Source organism: Salvelinus namaycush, unplaced genomic scaffold (genome assembly GCF_016432855.1).
Source record: "Salvelinus namaycush isolate Seneca unplaced genomic scaffold, SaNama_1.0 Scaffold1906, whole genome shotgun sequence".
Classification (NCBI taxonomy): domain Eukaryota; kingdom Metazoa; phylum Chordata; class Actinopteri; order Salmoniformes; family Salmonidae; genus Salvelinus; species Salvelinus namaycush.
In genome coordinates this window covers 19,587-38,247 of record NW_024058682.1, presented here as the reverse complement: position 1 = coordinate 38,247, position 18,661 = coordinate 19,587, and the positions used below count along the sequence as shown (strand labels likewise).

Below are 18,661 nucleotides of genomic sequence, written 5' to 3'. Positions count from 1 at the left end.
TTGGTCTGAGGGATAGTCACATGATTACTTACAGAGCCAGTCAGCCAATGAAAATACTGTTGTTCCTACATACAGTAAAGTTTGGTCTGAGGGATAGTCACATGATTACTTACAGAGCCAGTCAGCCAATGAAAATACTGTTGTTCCTACATACAGTAATGTTTGGTCTGAGGGATAGTCACATGATTACTTACAGAGCCAGTCAGCCAATGAAAATACTGTTGTTCCTACATACAGTAAAGTTTGGTCTGAGGGATAGTCACATGGGTAGTTACAGAGCCAGTCAGCCAATGAAAATACTGTTGTTCCTACATACAGTAATGTTTGGTCTGAGGGATAGTCACATGATTACTTACAGAGCCAGTCAGCCAATGAAAATACTGTTGTTCCTACATACAGTAAAGTTTGGTCTGAGGGATAGTCACATGGGTAGTTACAGAGCCAGTCAGCCAATGAAAATACTGTTGTTCCTACATACATTAAAGTTTGGTCTGAGGGATAGTCACATGGGTAGTTACAGAGCCAGTCAGCCAATGAAAATACTGCTGTAACTACAATTTATTTTGGTGTGCGATATTTACATGAATACTTACAGAGCTTTCCTGCAGCCTCTCACAGCTGGGACCAGTCTCCTACGACCCTCCTCTGATGTCTTGTATTCCTTCAGGTTAAACACATCCAGAACCTCCTCTGATATCTGCAGCATGTAGGCCAGCGCTGAACAGTGAGCATGTGTGAGGTTTTTGGATCTGTTCTCTGACCTCAAGTACGCTTGGATTTCCTCCTGTACAGAATGGTCTTTCATCTCTATCAGACAGTGGAAGAGATTGATGCACCTCTCAGGGGAGACGTTCTTCCTCTGCATCACCTTAAGGGATCGGATTGTTTTCTGGACGCTCTCTGGACTGCTTTCTGTCTGTGTCACCAGACCTCGTAGGAGTTTCTGATTGGACTCCAGTGACATGCCATGAAGGAAGCGGACAAAAAGGTCCAGGTGTCCATTCTTACTCTCCAAGGCTTTATCCACGGTACTCTTCAGCAGCTCATCCAAGGTTAGCTCTTCAGACGCACCTCTAGACTTTCTCTTGAGGAAGGGCTTCAGTGCATCCATGTTCTTGGTTGTGTAACAATGGTACATGTAGACAGCTGAGAGAAACTCCTGAATGCTCAGATGAATAAAGCAGTACACCACTCTCTGAAATAACACAGACTCTTCTTTAAAGATTTGTGTGCACACTCCTGAGTACACTGAGGCTTCTTTGACATCAAGGCCAGCCTCTTTCAGGTCTTCTTCATAGAACATGAGATTACCCTTCTCCAGATTTTCAAACGCCAGCTTCCCCAGCTTCAGAATAATTTCCTTATCTGACTCCATGAGCTCCTCTTGATCCATCTCATCTCTTCCATGATACTTCTGGTTCTTCAGGCTGGTCTGAATGAGCAGGAAGTGTATGGACATCTCAGTCAGAGTCGTGGGCATCTCTCTCCTCTTGTCTGTACTCAACATGTGTTCAAGGACTATTGCAGAAATCCAACAGAACACTGGCATGTGGCACATGATGTGGAGGCTCCTTGATGTCTTTATGTGTGAGATGATTCTGCTGGCCAGGTCCTCATCACTGAATCTCTTCCTGAAGTACTCCTCCTTCTGTGGGTCATTGAACCCTCGTACCTCTGTCACCTGGTCAACACACTTATGGGGGATCTTATTGGCTGCTGCAGGTCGGGTAGTTATCCAGAGGAGAGCAGAGGGAAGCAGATTCCCCTTGATGAGGTTTGTCAGCAGAACATCAACAGATGATGTCTGGGTGACATCAGACACTGTTTCATTCTGCTGGAAATCGAATGGAAGTCTGCTTTCATCCAAACCATCAAAGATGAACATAGCTTTACAGGCAGTGAGTTTCTCTGCATTGCCTATGTCTAGTTCTGTGTGGAAGTCATTTAAAAGTCTGAGAAGACTGTACTGGAGATCTTTGATCAAGTTCAGCTCCCGGAAAGGAAGCACAAATATGATGTCCACATCTTGATTAGCCTTCCCTTCAGCCCAGTCTAGGATGAACTTCTGCACAGAGACAGTTTTTCCGATGCCAGCGATGCCCTTCGTCAGCACAGTTCTGATGCTTCTCTCTTGGCCAGGTAAGGGTTTAAAGATGTCATTGCAGTGGATTGCTGTGTCATGTGAGGTTGGCGTCCTGGATGCTGTCTCTAGCTGCCACACCTCATGTTCATTGTTAACGCCTTCACTCTCTCCTTCTGTGATGTAGAGCTCTGTGTAAATCCTGTTGAGGGGAGTTTGGTTCCCTGCTGTTTCGATGCCTTCTATCACACATTCATACCTCCTTCTCAGACTGTCTTTATGGTTTACTATAGCTCTCTGCAGGCTGTCTTTATGGTTTACTATAGCTCTCTGCAGGCTGTCTTTATGGTTTACTACAGCTCTCTCCAGGCTGTCATCCACTACAAGGGAAGAGGAAAAAGGATATGTATGAGACACATTCATTGACAATGAAATGTGGGCCTTCCACAACGACAGTAACTGACATGATCTAATATTATTGTTGTTAACACTTAATCATGTTGAGGAAATAACTTAGCACAGGTCTGCAGGTGTTCTTACTGTTTTCAGAGCCTCTTGCATCATTGGGTTCACTCAGGTGCTGTAGTACAGGACGTGTTCTGGATCTCTTTCTACACTGAGGACAGTCATAGTCTCCTGAAGGAGCAGGTTTCTCCCAGTATCTGGTGATGCACTGTCTGCAGAACCTGTGTCCACAGGTGATAGAGACTGGATCCCTCAGAACCTGCTGACACACTGCACACCTGGACTGATCCTCTGGCAGAGTAGACCATCCACTACAGAGATAAAGGAGAGAGAGATACTGATCCTCTAACAGAGTAGACAATCCACTACAGAGATAAAGGAGAGAGAGAGATACTGATCCTCTAACAGAGTAGACCATCCACTACAGAGATAAAGGAGAGAGAGAGATACTGATCCTCTAACAGAGTAGACCATCCACTACAGAGATAAAGGAGAGAGATACTGATCCTCTAACAGAGTAGACCATCCACTACAGAGATAAAGGAGAGAGAGATACTGATCCTCTAACAGAGTAGACCATCCACTACAGAGATAAAGGAGAGAGAGATACTGATCCTCTAACAGAGTAGACCATCCACTACAGAGATAAAGGAGAGAGATACTGATCCTCTGGCAGAGTAGACCATCCACTACAGAGATAAAGGAGAGAGAGATACTGATCCTCTAACAGAGTAGACCATCCACTACAGAGATAAAGGAGAGAGATACTGATCCTCTAACAGAGTAGACCATCCACTAAAGAGATAAAGGAGAGAGATACTGATCCTCTGGCAGAGAAGACCATCCACTAGAGAGATAAAGGATAGAGAGATACTGATCCTCTAACAGAGTAGACCATCCACTACAGAGATAAAGGAGAGAGATACTGATCCTCTAACAGAGTAGACCATCCACTACAGAGATAAGGGAGAGAGAGATACTGATCCTCTAACAGAGTAGACCATCCACTACAGAGATAAAGGAGAGAGAGATACTGATCCTCTAACAGAGTAGACCATCCACTACAGAGATAAAGGAGAGCGATATACTGATCATCTAACAGAGTAGACCATCCACTACAGAGATAAAGGAGAGAGAGAGACTGATCCTCTGACAGAGTAGACCATCCACTACAGAGATAAAGGAGAGAGAGATACTGATCCTCTAACAGAGTAGACCATCCACTACAGAGATAAAGGAGAGAGAGATACTGATCCTCTAACAGAGTAGACCATCCACTACAGAGATAAAGGAGAGAGATACTGATCCTCTAACAGAGTAGACCATCCACTACAGAGACAAAGGAGAGAGAGATACTGATCCTCTAGCAGAGTAGACATCCACTACAGAGATAAAGGAGAGAGAGAGATACTGATCCTCTAGCAGAGTAGACCATCCACTACGGAGATAAAGGAGAGCGATATACTGATCATGTAACAGAGTAGACCATCCACTACAGAGATAAAGGAGAGAGAGAGACATATTGAACATTCTCAAATTACAACAACAAAAATGTGGTGACGTACCTTCGGTCAAAGGTAACTGATCCACCACCACTGGAATTAACAGGACGATCCATGGAGAAGTCACTGTTCATAGACAGACAGCTGGGAACAGTATACTGTGCTGTCTGAGTGTGGTAGAAGCCTCTGGAATGAATAACATGTCCACAGAGCCATTACTAGAATGTTAGATTCTTCACAGACCAGTGTGCCTCAGACCAACTACCCCGTTCAAAGACACTTCAATAGTTTGATTTGCTCATTCACCCTCTGAATGGCACACACACACAATCCATGTCTCAACTGTCTCAAGGCTTGATGCTAATTATTTAACCTGTAACCTCCCCTTCATCTACACAGATTGAGGTGGATTTAACAAGTGACGTCAATAAGGGATCGTAGCGTTCACCTGGATTCACCTTGTCAGTCTACGTCGTGGAAAAAGCAGGTGTTCATAATGTTTTGTGAACTCAGTGTCGTAAAATATGACATAAACAACAAATGATAAGCAGATGCTTTACAGATAATACTCAAATACACAAAATACATCTGGTTTCAGATCCTGAAGATTCTTCAATAGTAATATCATCAATTCTGACCAGTAACTTACCTGGGGTCAAAGGTCCCTGATCCATTACAAAAATTTATAGGACGTTCCATAGAGAAGTCACTCTTCATGGACAGATGACTGGGTACTGGAGAGACTGGTCTCTGGAAAGACTGAGTTTGGTTGGAGATTCTGAAAAACATAATGAATCACCTTGAAACTACATCATAAAATATATAAACATTATATATCAATAGATAACATATAGTTTAATGCTTTATATAATGTATCAACATTATATATCAATAGATAACATACATTATATAAAGCATTAAACTATATCAACATTATATATTAATAGATAACATACATTACATAAAGCATTAAACTATATCAACATTATATATCAATAGATAACATACATTATATAAAGCATTAAACTATATCAACATTATATATTAATAGATTATATACATTACATAAAGCAACAAACATACACTGAGTGTACAAAACATTAAGAACATCCTCCTAATACTGAGTTGTCACATACAGATACTGATTCACTTCATCTCAGTTCCACTTTAATCCTTAAGAGCCTATTGAGTCACATACTTCACAATATGTCCATATATACAGTACCAGTCAAACAGTAACACAATAAAACATCAATATGTCTATATATACAGTACCAGTCAAACAGTAACACAATAAAACATCAATATGTCTATATATACAGTACCAGTCAAACAGTAACACAATAAAACAACAATATGTCTATATATACAGTACCAGTCAAACAGTAACACAATAAAACATCAATATGTCTATATATACAGTACCAGTCAAACAGTAACACAATAAAACATCAATATGTCCATATATACAGTACCAGTCAAACAGTAACACAATAAAACATCAATATGTCTATATATACACAGTACCAGTCAAACAGTAACACAATAAAACATCAATATGTCTATATATACAGTACCAGTCAAACAGTAACACAATAAAACATCAATATGTCTATATATATACAGTACCAGTCAAACAGTAACACAATAAAACATCAATATGTCTATATATACAGTACCAGTCAAACAGTAACACAATAAAACATCAATATGTCTATATATACAGTACCAGTCAAACAGTAACACAATAAAACAACAATATGTCTATATATACAGTACCAGTCAAACAGCAACACAATAAAACATCAATATGTCTATATATACAGTACCAGTCAAACAGTAACACAATAAAACATCAATATGTCCATATATACAGTACCAGTCAAACAGTAACACAATAAAACATCAATATGTCTATATATATACAGTACCAGTCAAACAGTAACACAATAAAACATCAATATGTCTATATATACAGTACCAGTCAAACAGTAACACAATAAAACATCAATATGTCTATATATACAGTACCAGTCAAACAGTAACACAATAAAACATCAATATGTCTATATATACAGTACCAGTCAAACAGTAACACAATAAAACATCAATATGTCTATATATATACAGTACCAGTCAAATAGTAACACAATAAAACATCAATATGTCTATATATACAGTACCAGTCAAACAGTAACACAATAAAACATCAATATGTCCATATATACAGTACCAGTCAAACAGTAACACAATAAAACATCAATATGTCTATATATACAGTACCAGTCAAACAATAACACAATAAAACATCAATATGTCCATATATACAGTACCAGTCAAACAGTAACACAATAAAACATCAATATGTCTATATATACAGTACCAGTCAAACAGTAACACAATAAAACAACAATATGTCTATATATACAGTACCAGTCAAACAGTAACACAATAAAACATCAATATGTCTATATATACAGTACCAGTCAAACAGTAACACAATAAAACATCAATATGTCTATATATACAGTACCAGTCAAACAGAACACAATAAAACATCAATATGTCTATATATACACAGTACCAGTCAAACAGTAACACAATAAAACATCAATATGTCTATAAATACAGTACCAGTCAAACAGTAACACAATAAAACATCAATATGTCCATATATACAGTACCAGTCAAACAGTAACACAATAAAACAATAATAATGAGGCCATAAAATTCTAGATAATATGTCCATATATACAGTACCAGTCAAATACTCAGATACACAAAATACATCTGGTTTTAGATCTTGAAGATTCTTCAATAGTAATATCATCAATTCTGACCAGTAACTTACCTGGGGTCAAAGGTCCCTGATCCATTACTAAAATGTATAGGACGTTCCATAGAGAAGTCAGTCTTCATGGACAGATGACTGGGTACTGGAGAGACTGAGTTTGGTTGGAGATTCTGGAAAACATAATGAATCACCTTGAAACTACATCATAAAATATATCAACATTATATATCAATAGATTACATACATTATATAAAGCATTAAACTATATCAACATTATATATCAATAGATTACATACATTACATAAAGCATTAAAATATATCAACATTATATATTAATAGATTATATACATTATATAAAGCATTAAACTATATCAACATTATATATCAATAGATTACATACATTATATAAAGCATTAAACTATATCAACATTATATATTAATAGATTATATACATTACATAAAGCATTAAACTATATCAACATTATATATCAATAGATTATATACATTACATAAAGCATTAAACTATATCAACATTATATATCAATAGATTACATACATTATATAAAGCATTAAACTATATCAACATTATATATCAATAGATAACATACATTATATAAAGCATTAAACTATATCAACATTATATATTAATAGATTATATACATTACATAAAGCATTAAACTATATCAACATTATATATTAATAGATTATATACATTACATAAAGCATTAAACTATATCAACATTATATATCAATAGATTATATACATTACATAAAGCATTAAACTATATCAACATTATATATTAATAGATTACATACATTACATAAAGCATTAAACTATATCAACATTATATATTAATAGATTACATACATTATATAAAGCATTAAACTATATCAACATTATATATTAATAGATTACATACATTATATAAAGCATTAAACTATATCAACATTATATATTAATAGATTATATACATTACATAAAGCATTAAACTATATCAACATTATATATTAATAGATTATATACATTATATAAAGCATTAAACTATATCAACATTATATATCAATAGATTACATACATTACATAAAGCATTAAACTATATCAACATTATATATTAATAGATTATATACATTACATAAAGCATTAAACTATATCAACATTATATATTAATAGATTACATACATTATATAAAGCATTAAACTATATCAACATTATATATTAATAGATTATATACATTACATAAAGCATTAAACTATATCAACATTATATATTAATAGATTACATACATTATATAAAGCATTAAACTATATCAACATTATATATTAATAGATTATATACATTACATAAAGCAACAAACATACACTGAGTGTACAAAACATTAAGAACATCCTCCTAATACTGAGTTGTCACATACAGATACTGATTCACTTCATCTCAGTTCCACTTTAATCCTTCAGAGCCTATTGAGTCACATACTTCACAATATGTCCATATATACAGTACCAGTCAAACAGTAACACAATAAAACATCAATATGTCTATATATACAGTACCAGTCAAACAGTAACACAATAAAACATCAATATGTCTATATATACAGTACCAGTCAAACAGTAACACAATAAAACATCAATATGTCCATATATACAGTACCAGTCAAACAGTAACACAATAAAACATCAATATGTCCATATATACAGTACCAGTCAAACAGAACACAATAAAACATCAATATGTCTATATATACAGTACCAGTCAAACAGTAACACAATAAAACATCAATATGTCTATATATATACAGTACCAGTCAAACAGTAACACAATAAAACATCAATATGTCTATATATATACAGTACCAGTCAAACAGTACACAATAAAACATCAATATGTCTATATATACAGTACCAGTCAAACAGTAACACAATAAAACATCAATATGTCTATATATATACAGTACCAGTCAAATAGTAACACAATAAAACATCAATATGTCTATATATACAGTACCAGTCAAACAGTAACACAATAAAACAACAATATGTCTATATATACAGTACCAGTCAAACAGTAACACAATAAAACATCAATATGTCTATATATACAGTACCAGTCAAACAGTAACACAATAAAACATCAATATGTCTATATATACAGTACCAGTCAAACAGTAACACAATAAAACATCAATATGTCCATATATACAGTACCAGTCAAACAGTAACACAATAAAACATCAATATGTCTATATATACAGTACCAGTCAAACAGAACACAATAAAACATCAATATGTCTATATATACAGTACCAGTCAAACAGTAACACAATAAAACAACAATATGTCCATATATACAGTACCAGTCAAACAGTAACACAATAAAACATCAATATGTCCATATATACAGTACCAGTCAAACAGTAACACAATAAAACATCAATATGTCCATATATACAGTACCAGTCAAACAGTAACACAATAAAACAACAATATGTCTATATATACAGTACCAGTCAAACAGTAACACAATAAAACAACAATATGTCCATATATACAGTACCAGTCAAACAGTAACACAATAAAACAACAATATGTCTATATATACAGTACCAGTCAAACAGAACACAATAAAACAACAATAATGAGACTATAAGGAGTACCAGTACTGAGTCAATGTGCAGGGGTACCAGGAAGTTGAGGTAATAATGAGACTATAAGGAGAACCAGTACTGAGTCTAGGTGCAGGGGTACCAGGTAGTTGAGGTAATAATGAGACTATAAGGAGTACCAGTACTGAGTCAATGTGCAGGGGTACCAGGTAGTTGAGGTAATAATGAGACTATAAGGAGTACCAGTACTGAGTCAATGTGCAGGGTACCAGGTAGTTGAAGTAATAATGAGACTATAAGGAGTACCAGTACTGAGTCAATGTGCAGGGGTACCAGGTAGTTGAGGTAATAATGAGGCTATAAGGAGTACCAGTACTGAGTCAATGTGCAGGGGTACCAGGTAGTTGAGGTAATAATGAGGCTATAAGGAGTACCAGTACTGAGTCAATGTGCAGGGGTACCAGGTGGTTGAGGTAATAATGAGACTATAAGGAGTACCAGTACTGAGTCAATGTGCAGGGGTACCAGGTAGTTGAGGTAATTGAGGTAATATGTACATGTAGGTAGGGGTAAAAGTGACTAGGCAATCAGGATAGAGATTACCACTCCTCATCCAAGGAGTGCACACACACACACACACACACACACACACACACACACACACACACACACACACACACACACACACACACACACACACACACACACACACACACACACACACACACACATGAGGGAATGTTGTGTTTGTTTTATATTGTTTTAGGACTATGGAAATGGACAAAAGGATTAGCCTATGGATTATGAAAACAACAAAAATAAATGTGAAAATGGGAGAGGAGAAATGACTACAGACCGTGTTGTTTAACTCACTGACCGTGACCCATGAGTTCTTCTTACCTTTGTTCAGTAGAAAATTCTCCCTCTCTAAACATTATAGGATGGTCCATAGACTCGTCACTCTTCATGGACACACAGCTGGGTACAGGGGAGGCTGGTCTCTCCTGCTTGATTGGTCTTCAACACAACAGAGACAAACATTACATCTCTCATCTACTCTGAGCTCTGATGGGGAAACATAAAAAGAGTTTCATTCCAAAATGCAATATGTCCATTTTCATAAAAGTTGGGAAATTAGATTTTATTTTTTAAAGGAATTATGTAAGAGATTGGTGTGTTTTTTCACTATCTAATCATGGCATTGAGTTGTTCAATGACACACATGTATTTGATTATAATCTATAACTTGATGTTTTCATTTCAGAGACAAATAATCATGTTGCTTTGCAAAATGCTATATATCTGCCTCACTGAAAAAAGTAGTACTGCTTGTTTTTACACAGTCAAATGTGACCGACCGGCTCAAATCAGTCTCATGTAGCAATATTTTAAATGGTGTTTTTTACATTGGATAAAAGTAGAGACTCAGGGCTAGAAAATTGTATATTATACACTACAGTTGAGGAACAATGGGAAAGAAATTCTGCTTTGAACGTTAATGAAATTGTAACCTCACTTTTGAGAAAATGGCCTTCGAATGTTTTAGTACCTTCAGAGGAGCTCTTCTTTGTCTACTTTGTCTACTTCTTTGTTACTTTGGCAGATAATGTCACCCATCTAAATAAATCGTTATATATGTATATATATATAATTAACTAAATGTATGAAGTTTTTGGTTTATGTTAGATTCATTGTTTGTTATGCAATAAATTGTTATTTTACGGTTGTAAGTGATAAAATGAACTAGAAAATGTTATATTTAGCAATTCAGAGAAGTTCCTTCTATAGTACGGAATTACACATTATTCAGTACTACTTCACTTGCAACATAATTCCAATAGATGGCAGTATAAGACCACAAATGACATTTAAGAAGATTAGTTTAGTTTTCTCCCTAGATACACAACCACTCCCCCAAACAGGACAACTCCTGTGTGCTTCTTTTTGTCCCTTTTCACACTGCTAACGCAGTGGAAGGACTGAAAAAGCATTTAACAGATTACTGTGAAGTAATATAATTATGATTCATGTTTATTATTATCTGTTTTTACGCTCCTGTTTTGACATTTTACTTCATTACTCTCGAGCAAGTTCTCTCTGCCTTTTCAGTGACAAGTTCTGTCACTGAAAAGGCAGAGCGTGAAATTAAAAAATTATTTTTGAGAAATATTTAACTTTCACACATTAACAAGTCCAATACAGCAAATGAAAGATACACATCTTGTGAATCCAGCCAACATGTCCGATTTTTAAAATGTTTTACAGCGAAAACATCACGTATATTTATGTTAGCTCACCACCAAATACAAAAAAGCACAGACATTTTTCACAGCACAGGTAGCTTGCACAAAACCAACCTAACTAACCAAGAACCAACCAAACTAACCAAGAAACAACTTAATCAGATGACAGTCTTATAACAAGTTATACAATAAATCTATGTTTTGTTCGAAAAATGTGCATATTTGAGGTATAAATCATAGTTTTACATTGCAGCTACAATCGTAAATAGCACCGAAGCAGCTAGAACAATTACAGAGACCAAATTGAAATACCTAAATACTCATCATAAAACATTTATGAAAAATACATGGTGTACAGCAAATTAAAGACAAATATCTTGTGAATCCAGCCAATATTTCCGATTCTTTAAGTGTTTTACAGCGAAAACACAATATAGCATTATATTAGCTTACCACAATAGCCAAAAACACAACAGCATTGATTCAAGCCAACAGTAGCGATAACGAATAAACCAGCAAAATATATTAATTTTTTCACTAACCTTCTCAAAATTCATCAGATGACAGTCCTATAACATCATATTACACAATACATATATTGTTTGTTCGAAAATGTGCATATTTAGCGGCACAAATCGTGGTTATACAATGTGAATACTAGGCAAAATGCAATAACAATGTCCGGAGAAATCCATGTCCAATACATGTTGGACAGCAAATTAAAGATAGCTTAGTTCTTAATGCAATCGCCGTGTTAGAATTCTAAAAATAACTTCAGTACGACATCCAGCTTACGTTATTGCGAGAGAGCGCCCAAAATCAAAGCGAAAAACACAACGACACATTTTCCACAGAAATAGGAAATAACATCATAAATGGGTCCTACTTTTGCTGATCTTCCATCAGAATGTTGTACAAGTGGTCCTTTGTCCAGAACAATCGTTGTTTGGATTTAGAATGTCATTTTTCCCTCTAGAATGAGCAAGCAAAACTTGCCAAGTGGCGCGAAGCTGTCCATCGTGAACAAACGCAAAGAACGGAACACGCCAAAACTCCCGAAAAAAATTCAATAATCTGATTAAACTATATTGAAAAAACATACTTTACGATGATATTGTCACATTTATCAAATAAAATCAAAGCCGGAGATAGTAGCCGTCTATAACGACAGCTTTTCAGAAGGCAATCCCAGGTTCCTTCTCGCGCCTTCCTGAAAACAGGAAATTGGTTTCACGTCATGCCAAGAGCTCTTATTCGACCTCAGATCAAGCTATACACTCCATTTCTTCTCTCACTGCCTATTGACATCTAGTGGAAGGCGTATAAAGTACATGTATACTAATAGATTTCAAGCAAAAGATTAGGTAGGCCCTGGAACAGAGCCTCGATTTGAGATTTTTCACTTTCTGACAGGAAGTTTGCTGCAAAATGATTTCTGTTTCACTCACAGATATAATTCAAACGGTTTTAGAAACTTGAGAGTGTTTTCTATCCAATAGTAATAATAATATGCATATTGTACGAGCAAGAATTGAGTACGAGGCCGTTTGAAATGGGCACCTTTCATCCAAGTTACTCAATACTACCCCTGCAGCCCAAAGAAGTTTTAAGGCAAAAAAAGAGTATGGGTTTATAGCTCCATTGCTCCTCCATGTGGCCTTCTGTGGGTACTACATAACTCATTCACAACACCTGCTAGGCTCATAATCTGAGGTAGAAATTGCGTCAGATCTACAAATCAATGAGCTAGACCTGTCCATTTAGTTTGCAACTCAGTAAACCTGCGCAGCATTCGCTGATTTCGATGACTTCAATTTTTTTTATTTTTTTATTTATTTCACCTTTATTTAACCAGGTAGGCTAGTTGAGAACAAGTTCTCATTTGCAACTGCGACCTGGCCAAGATAAAGCATAGCAGTGTGAACAGACAACACAGAGTTACACATGGAGTAAACAATAAACAAGTCAATAACATGGTAGAAAAAAAAAAAAAAAAGAGAATCTATATACAATGTGTGCAAAAGGCATGAGGTAGGCAATAAATCGAGTAATTACAATTTAGCAGATTAACACTGGAGTGATAAATCATCAGATGATCATGTGCAAGAAGAGATACTGGTGTGCAAAAGAGCAGAAATGTAAATAAATAAAAGCAGTATGGGGGGTGAGGTAGGTAAATTGGGTGGGTAGTTTACAGATGGACTATGTACAGCTGCAGCGATCGGTTAGCTGCTCGGATAGCAGATTTTTAAAGTTGTTGAGGGAGATAAAAGTCTCCAACTTCAGAGATTTTTGCAATTCGTTCCAGTCGCAGGCAGCAGAGAACTGGAAGGAAAGGCGTCCAAATGAGGTTTTGGCTTTAGGGATGATCAGTGAGATACACCTGCTGGAGCGCGTGCTGCGGGTGGGTGTAGCCATCGTGACCAGTGAACTGAGATAAGGCGGCACTTTACCTAGCATAGCCTTGTAGATGACCTGGAGCCAGTGGGTCTGACGACGAACATGTAGCGAGGGCCAGCCGACTAGGGCATACAGGTCGCAGTGGTGGGTCGTATAAGGTGCTTTAGTAACAAAACGAATGGCACTGTGATAAACTGCATCCAGTTTGCTGAGTAGAGTATTGGAAGCTATTTTGTAGATGACATCGCCGAAGTCGAGGATCGGTAGGATAGTCAGTTTTACTAGGGTAAGTTTGGCGGCGTGAGTGAAGGAGGCTTTGTTGCGGAATAGAAAGCCGATTCTTGCTTTGATTTTGGATTGGAGATGTTTGATATGAGTCTGGAAGGAGAGTTTGCAGTCTGGCCAGACACCTAGGTACTTATAGATGTCCACATATTCTAGGTCGGAACCGTCCAGGGTGGTGATGCTAGTCGGGCGTGCGGGTGCAGGCAGCGAACGGTTGAAAAGCATGCATTTGGTTTTACTAGCGTTTAAGAGCAGTTGGAGGCCACGGAAGGAGTGTTGTATGGCATTGAAGCTCGTTTGGAGGTTAGATAGTACAGTGTCCAAGGAAGGGCCGGAAGTATATAGAATGGTGTCGTCTGCGTAGAGGTGGATCAGGGAATCGCCCGCAGCAAGAGCAACATCATTGATGTATACAGAGAAAAGAGTCGGCCCGAGAATTGAACCCTGTGGTACCCCCATAGAGACTGCCAGAGGACCGGACAACATGCCCTCCGATTTGACACACTGAACTCTGTCTGCAAAGTAGTTGGTGAACCAGGCAAGGCAGTCATTAGAAAAACCGAGGCTACTGAGTCTGCCGATAAGAATATGGTGATTGACAGAGTCGAAAGCCTTGGCCAGGTCGATGAAGACGGCTGCACAGTAATGTCTTTTATCGATGGCGGTTATGATATCGTTTAGTACCTTGAGCGTGGCTGAGGTGCACCCATGACCGGCTCGGAAACCGGATTGCACAGCGGAGAAGGTACGGTGGGATTCGAGATGGTCAGTGATCTGTTTGTTGACTTGGCTTTCGAAGACCTTAGATAGGCAGGGCAGGATGGATATAGGTCTGTAACAGTTTGGGTCCAGGGTGTCTCCCCCTTTGAAGAGGGGGATGACCGCGGCAGCTTTCCAATCCTTGGGGATCTCAGATGATACGAAGGAGAGGTTGAACAGGCTGGTGATAGGGGGTGCGACAATGGCGGCGGACAGTTTCAGAAATAGGGGGTCCAGATTGTCAAGCCCAGCTGATTTGTATGGGTCCAGGTTTTCCAGCTCTTTCAGAACATCTGCTATCTGGATTTGGGTAAAGGAGAAGCTGGGGAGGCTTGGGCGAGTAGCAGCGGAGGGGGCGGGGCTGTTGGCCAAGGTTGGAGTCGCCAGGAGGAAGGCATGGCCAGCCATTGAGAAATGCTTGTTGAAGTCTTCGATTATCACGGATTTATCGGTGGTGACCGTGTTACCTAGCCTCAGTGCAGTGGGCAGCTGGGAGGAGGTGCTCTTGTTCTCCATGGACTTTACAGTATCCCAGAACTTTTTGGAGTTAGAGCTACAGGATGCAAATTTCTGCTTGAAAAAGCTGGCCTTTGCTTTCCTGACTGACTGCGTGTATTGGTTCCTGACTTCCCTGAACAGTTTCATATCGCGGGGGCTCTTCGATGCTATTGCAGTTCGCCACAGGATGTTTTTGTGCTGGTCGAGGGCAGTCAGGTCTGGAGTGAACCAAGGGCTATATCTGTTCTTGGTTCTGCATTTTTTGAACGGAGCATGCTTGTCTAATATGGTGAGGAATCAACATTTAAAGAATGACCAGGCATCCTCAACTGACGGGATGAGGTCGATTCCAGGGTACCCGGGCCAGGTCGATTAGAAAGGCCTGCTCGCAGAAGTGTTTTAGGGAGCGTTTGACAGTGATGAGGGGTGGTCGTTTGACCGCGGACCCGTGGCGGATACAGGCAATGAGGCAGTGATCACTGAGATCTTGATTGAAGACAGCAGAGGTGTATTTGGAGGGCAGGTTGGTCAGGATAATGTCTATTAGGGTGCCCATGTTTACGGATTTAGGGTTGTACCTGGTGGGTTCCTTGATGATTTGTGTGAGATTGAGGGCATCAAGCTTGGATTGTAGGACTGCCGGGGTGTTAAGCATATCCCAGCTTAGGTCACCTAACAGAACAAACTCTGAAGCTAGATGGGGAGCGATCAATTCACAGATGGTGTCCAGGGCACAGCTGGGAGCTGAGGGGGGTCGGTAGCAGGCGGCAACAGTGAGAGACTTATTTCTGGAGAGATTAATTTTTAAAATTAGAAGTTCGAACTGTTTGGGCATAGACCTGGAAAGTATGACAGAACTTTGCAGGCTATCTCTGCAGTAGATTGCAACTCCTCCCCCTTTGGCAGTTCTATCTTGACGGAAAGTGTTATAGTTGGGTATGGAAATCTCAGAATTTTTGGTGGCCTTCCTAAGCCAGGATTCGGACACGGCAAGGACATCAGGGTTGGCAGAGTGTGCTAAAGCGGTGAGTAAGGCAAACTTAGGGAGGAGGCTTCTGATGTTGACATGCATGAGGCCAAGGCTTTTTCGATCACAGAAGTCAACAAATGAGGGTGACTGGGGACATGCAGGGCCTGGGTTTACCTCCACATCACCCGAGGAACAGAGGAGTAGTAGGATGAGGGTGCGGCTAAAGGCTATCAAAACTGGTCGCCTAGTTTTTTATTAAAATTAAAATGTAGATGAATATCAAATTACCCAGCAGCCATTTAGAAACAACAAGTCGTGAACAAAAAAAACTGTTCCTCGATAGAACTAAGTTAATAGGGTGAAAGATGACCTAAAATAAGGCCTGTTTTTTAGCGATTACTAAATCAAAAGGGACATATGGTAATAATATGAAACTGGGCTCCATGGCGGATGCAATGAACTAGTTTTTAATCAGACAAAAGATATGTGTCCAGCCTTTTTTGAAGCGCCCTGAAAATAATATAAACAAGTTTGGTCCATGGACACAGAAGGGTTAAACACTAAAGTTTCCGTCCATCTAGTGAAGAGAGGAGAACCGGACAGAGGTAGCCAGCATCCTTCAACGAGAGAGGGAGAAGCCCTCCACGGGATTTAACAGGTGGAAGAAACAACCGGGGAGCTCCATCGGTCCACAAGAAATGCAGACAGCCGGTGATGATGTAGTGGTAGCTATGGTAACTAGGATGCTGCTGGTAGAGTAGCTAGCTAACTTACCTAGCTGTACCGACTAGCTTAGCTAGCTAGCAGGTCGTTCGTCTGTCCCTCGTCTCGATGATGAATCCGGTGAACCACAAGATGAAACAAGGATAGAGAGTGAAAAGCATCTGTCTACACTCATACTGTCCCTGACCGTAAAGAAAAAAGCTAATAGAACAATAAACTTTGGCATCTCAACACCGTAGCTAACTCCTTTGTTGTTCCCCAAGATCACTTCATCATAGAGTGGAGCACAACATCACGTTGTTAAAAAATAATCCTAAATTGGGCGTGGCTATAAATTGGGCAATTGAAGGCATCTAGGGCGTAATATGTGTTTGATGGAAATTAACATTGTATGCAACGTTTTAGGCAACATTATTGGCCAGTAACTTGATGCCTACTATGCCAAAGCTATTTAGAGTACAGTCAGGGTGCCGCGGAACCCCTGCAGTACCTCCACAGACCCCGGATTGAGAACCCCTGCAGTACCTCCACAGACCCCGGATTGAGAACCCCTGCAGTACCTCCACAGACCCCGGACTGAGAACCCCTGCAGTACCTCCACAGACCCCGGATTGAGAACCCCTGATTTAGCAGATGCTCTTATCCAGAGTGATTTACAGTAAGTGCATTCGTCTTAAGATAGCTATTTATTTTGGAAATAAACTTAATCAAATCTTCATAAAATTGTCATCTTACCTCTTAGCTTTGGTGTCATGTCCCCCAGAGAGATGCATTTTAGAGGCAGGGCCCCCCTCCTCTCTCTCCCCAGAGAGACTCATTTTAGAGCACTGTCCCCTAAACAGAGATCCAGCATGTTGGTTGTGGTTAACACGGTGACAACTAATTATTGAATGTCAATTGTTCTCATGAATTCATTATCTCTTTGAGAAATAAAACATTTACTAACAGACATAGAAACAGTCAGATGATTTAATGCATCACATGAACATGTAGTTGTGACATTTCATCTCCATGGTAACTGTCAATAATAATAATAAGTCACTGTTTGTTAAGGTAGTTATAGACAGTACAGCAATAATAATAATAATAATAATAATAATAATAATAAGTCACTGTTTGTTAAGGTAGTTATAGACAGTACAGAAACAATAATAATAATAATAATAATAATAAGTCACTGTTTGTTAAGGTAGTTATAGACAGTACAGCAACAATAATAATAATAATAATAATAATAAGTCACTGTTTGTTAAGGTAGTTATAGACAGTACAGCAACAATAATAATAATAATAATAACAATAATAATAATAATAATAAGTCATTGTTTGTTAAGGTAGT

At 38.2% G+C, this 18,661-nt stretch overlaps 1 protein-coding gene across 1 annotated transcript; it reads right to left on the bottom strand.

The window, feature by feature from the left end:
• Positions 1-589: 589 nt before the first annotated feature.
• Positions 590-10,452, bottom strand: LOC120037831 (NLR family CARD domain-containing protein 3-like). The gene is made up of 6 exons (XM_038983800.1): positions 10,345-10,452; positions 6,899-7,011; positions 4,697-4,825; positions 4,111-4,233; positions 2,621-2,856; positions 590-2,460 (listed from the first exon to the last, which is right to left on the bottom strand). The coding sequence occupies exons 2-6, from the start codon at positions 6,964-6,966 to the stop codon at positions 590-592; spliced, it is 2,427 nt and encodes an 808-aa protein (XP_038839728.1). The 5' UTR covers positions 6,967-7,011; positions 10,345-10,452.
• Between the last annotated feature and the right edge of the window lie 8,209 nt (positions 10,453-18,661).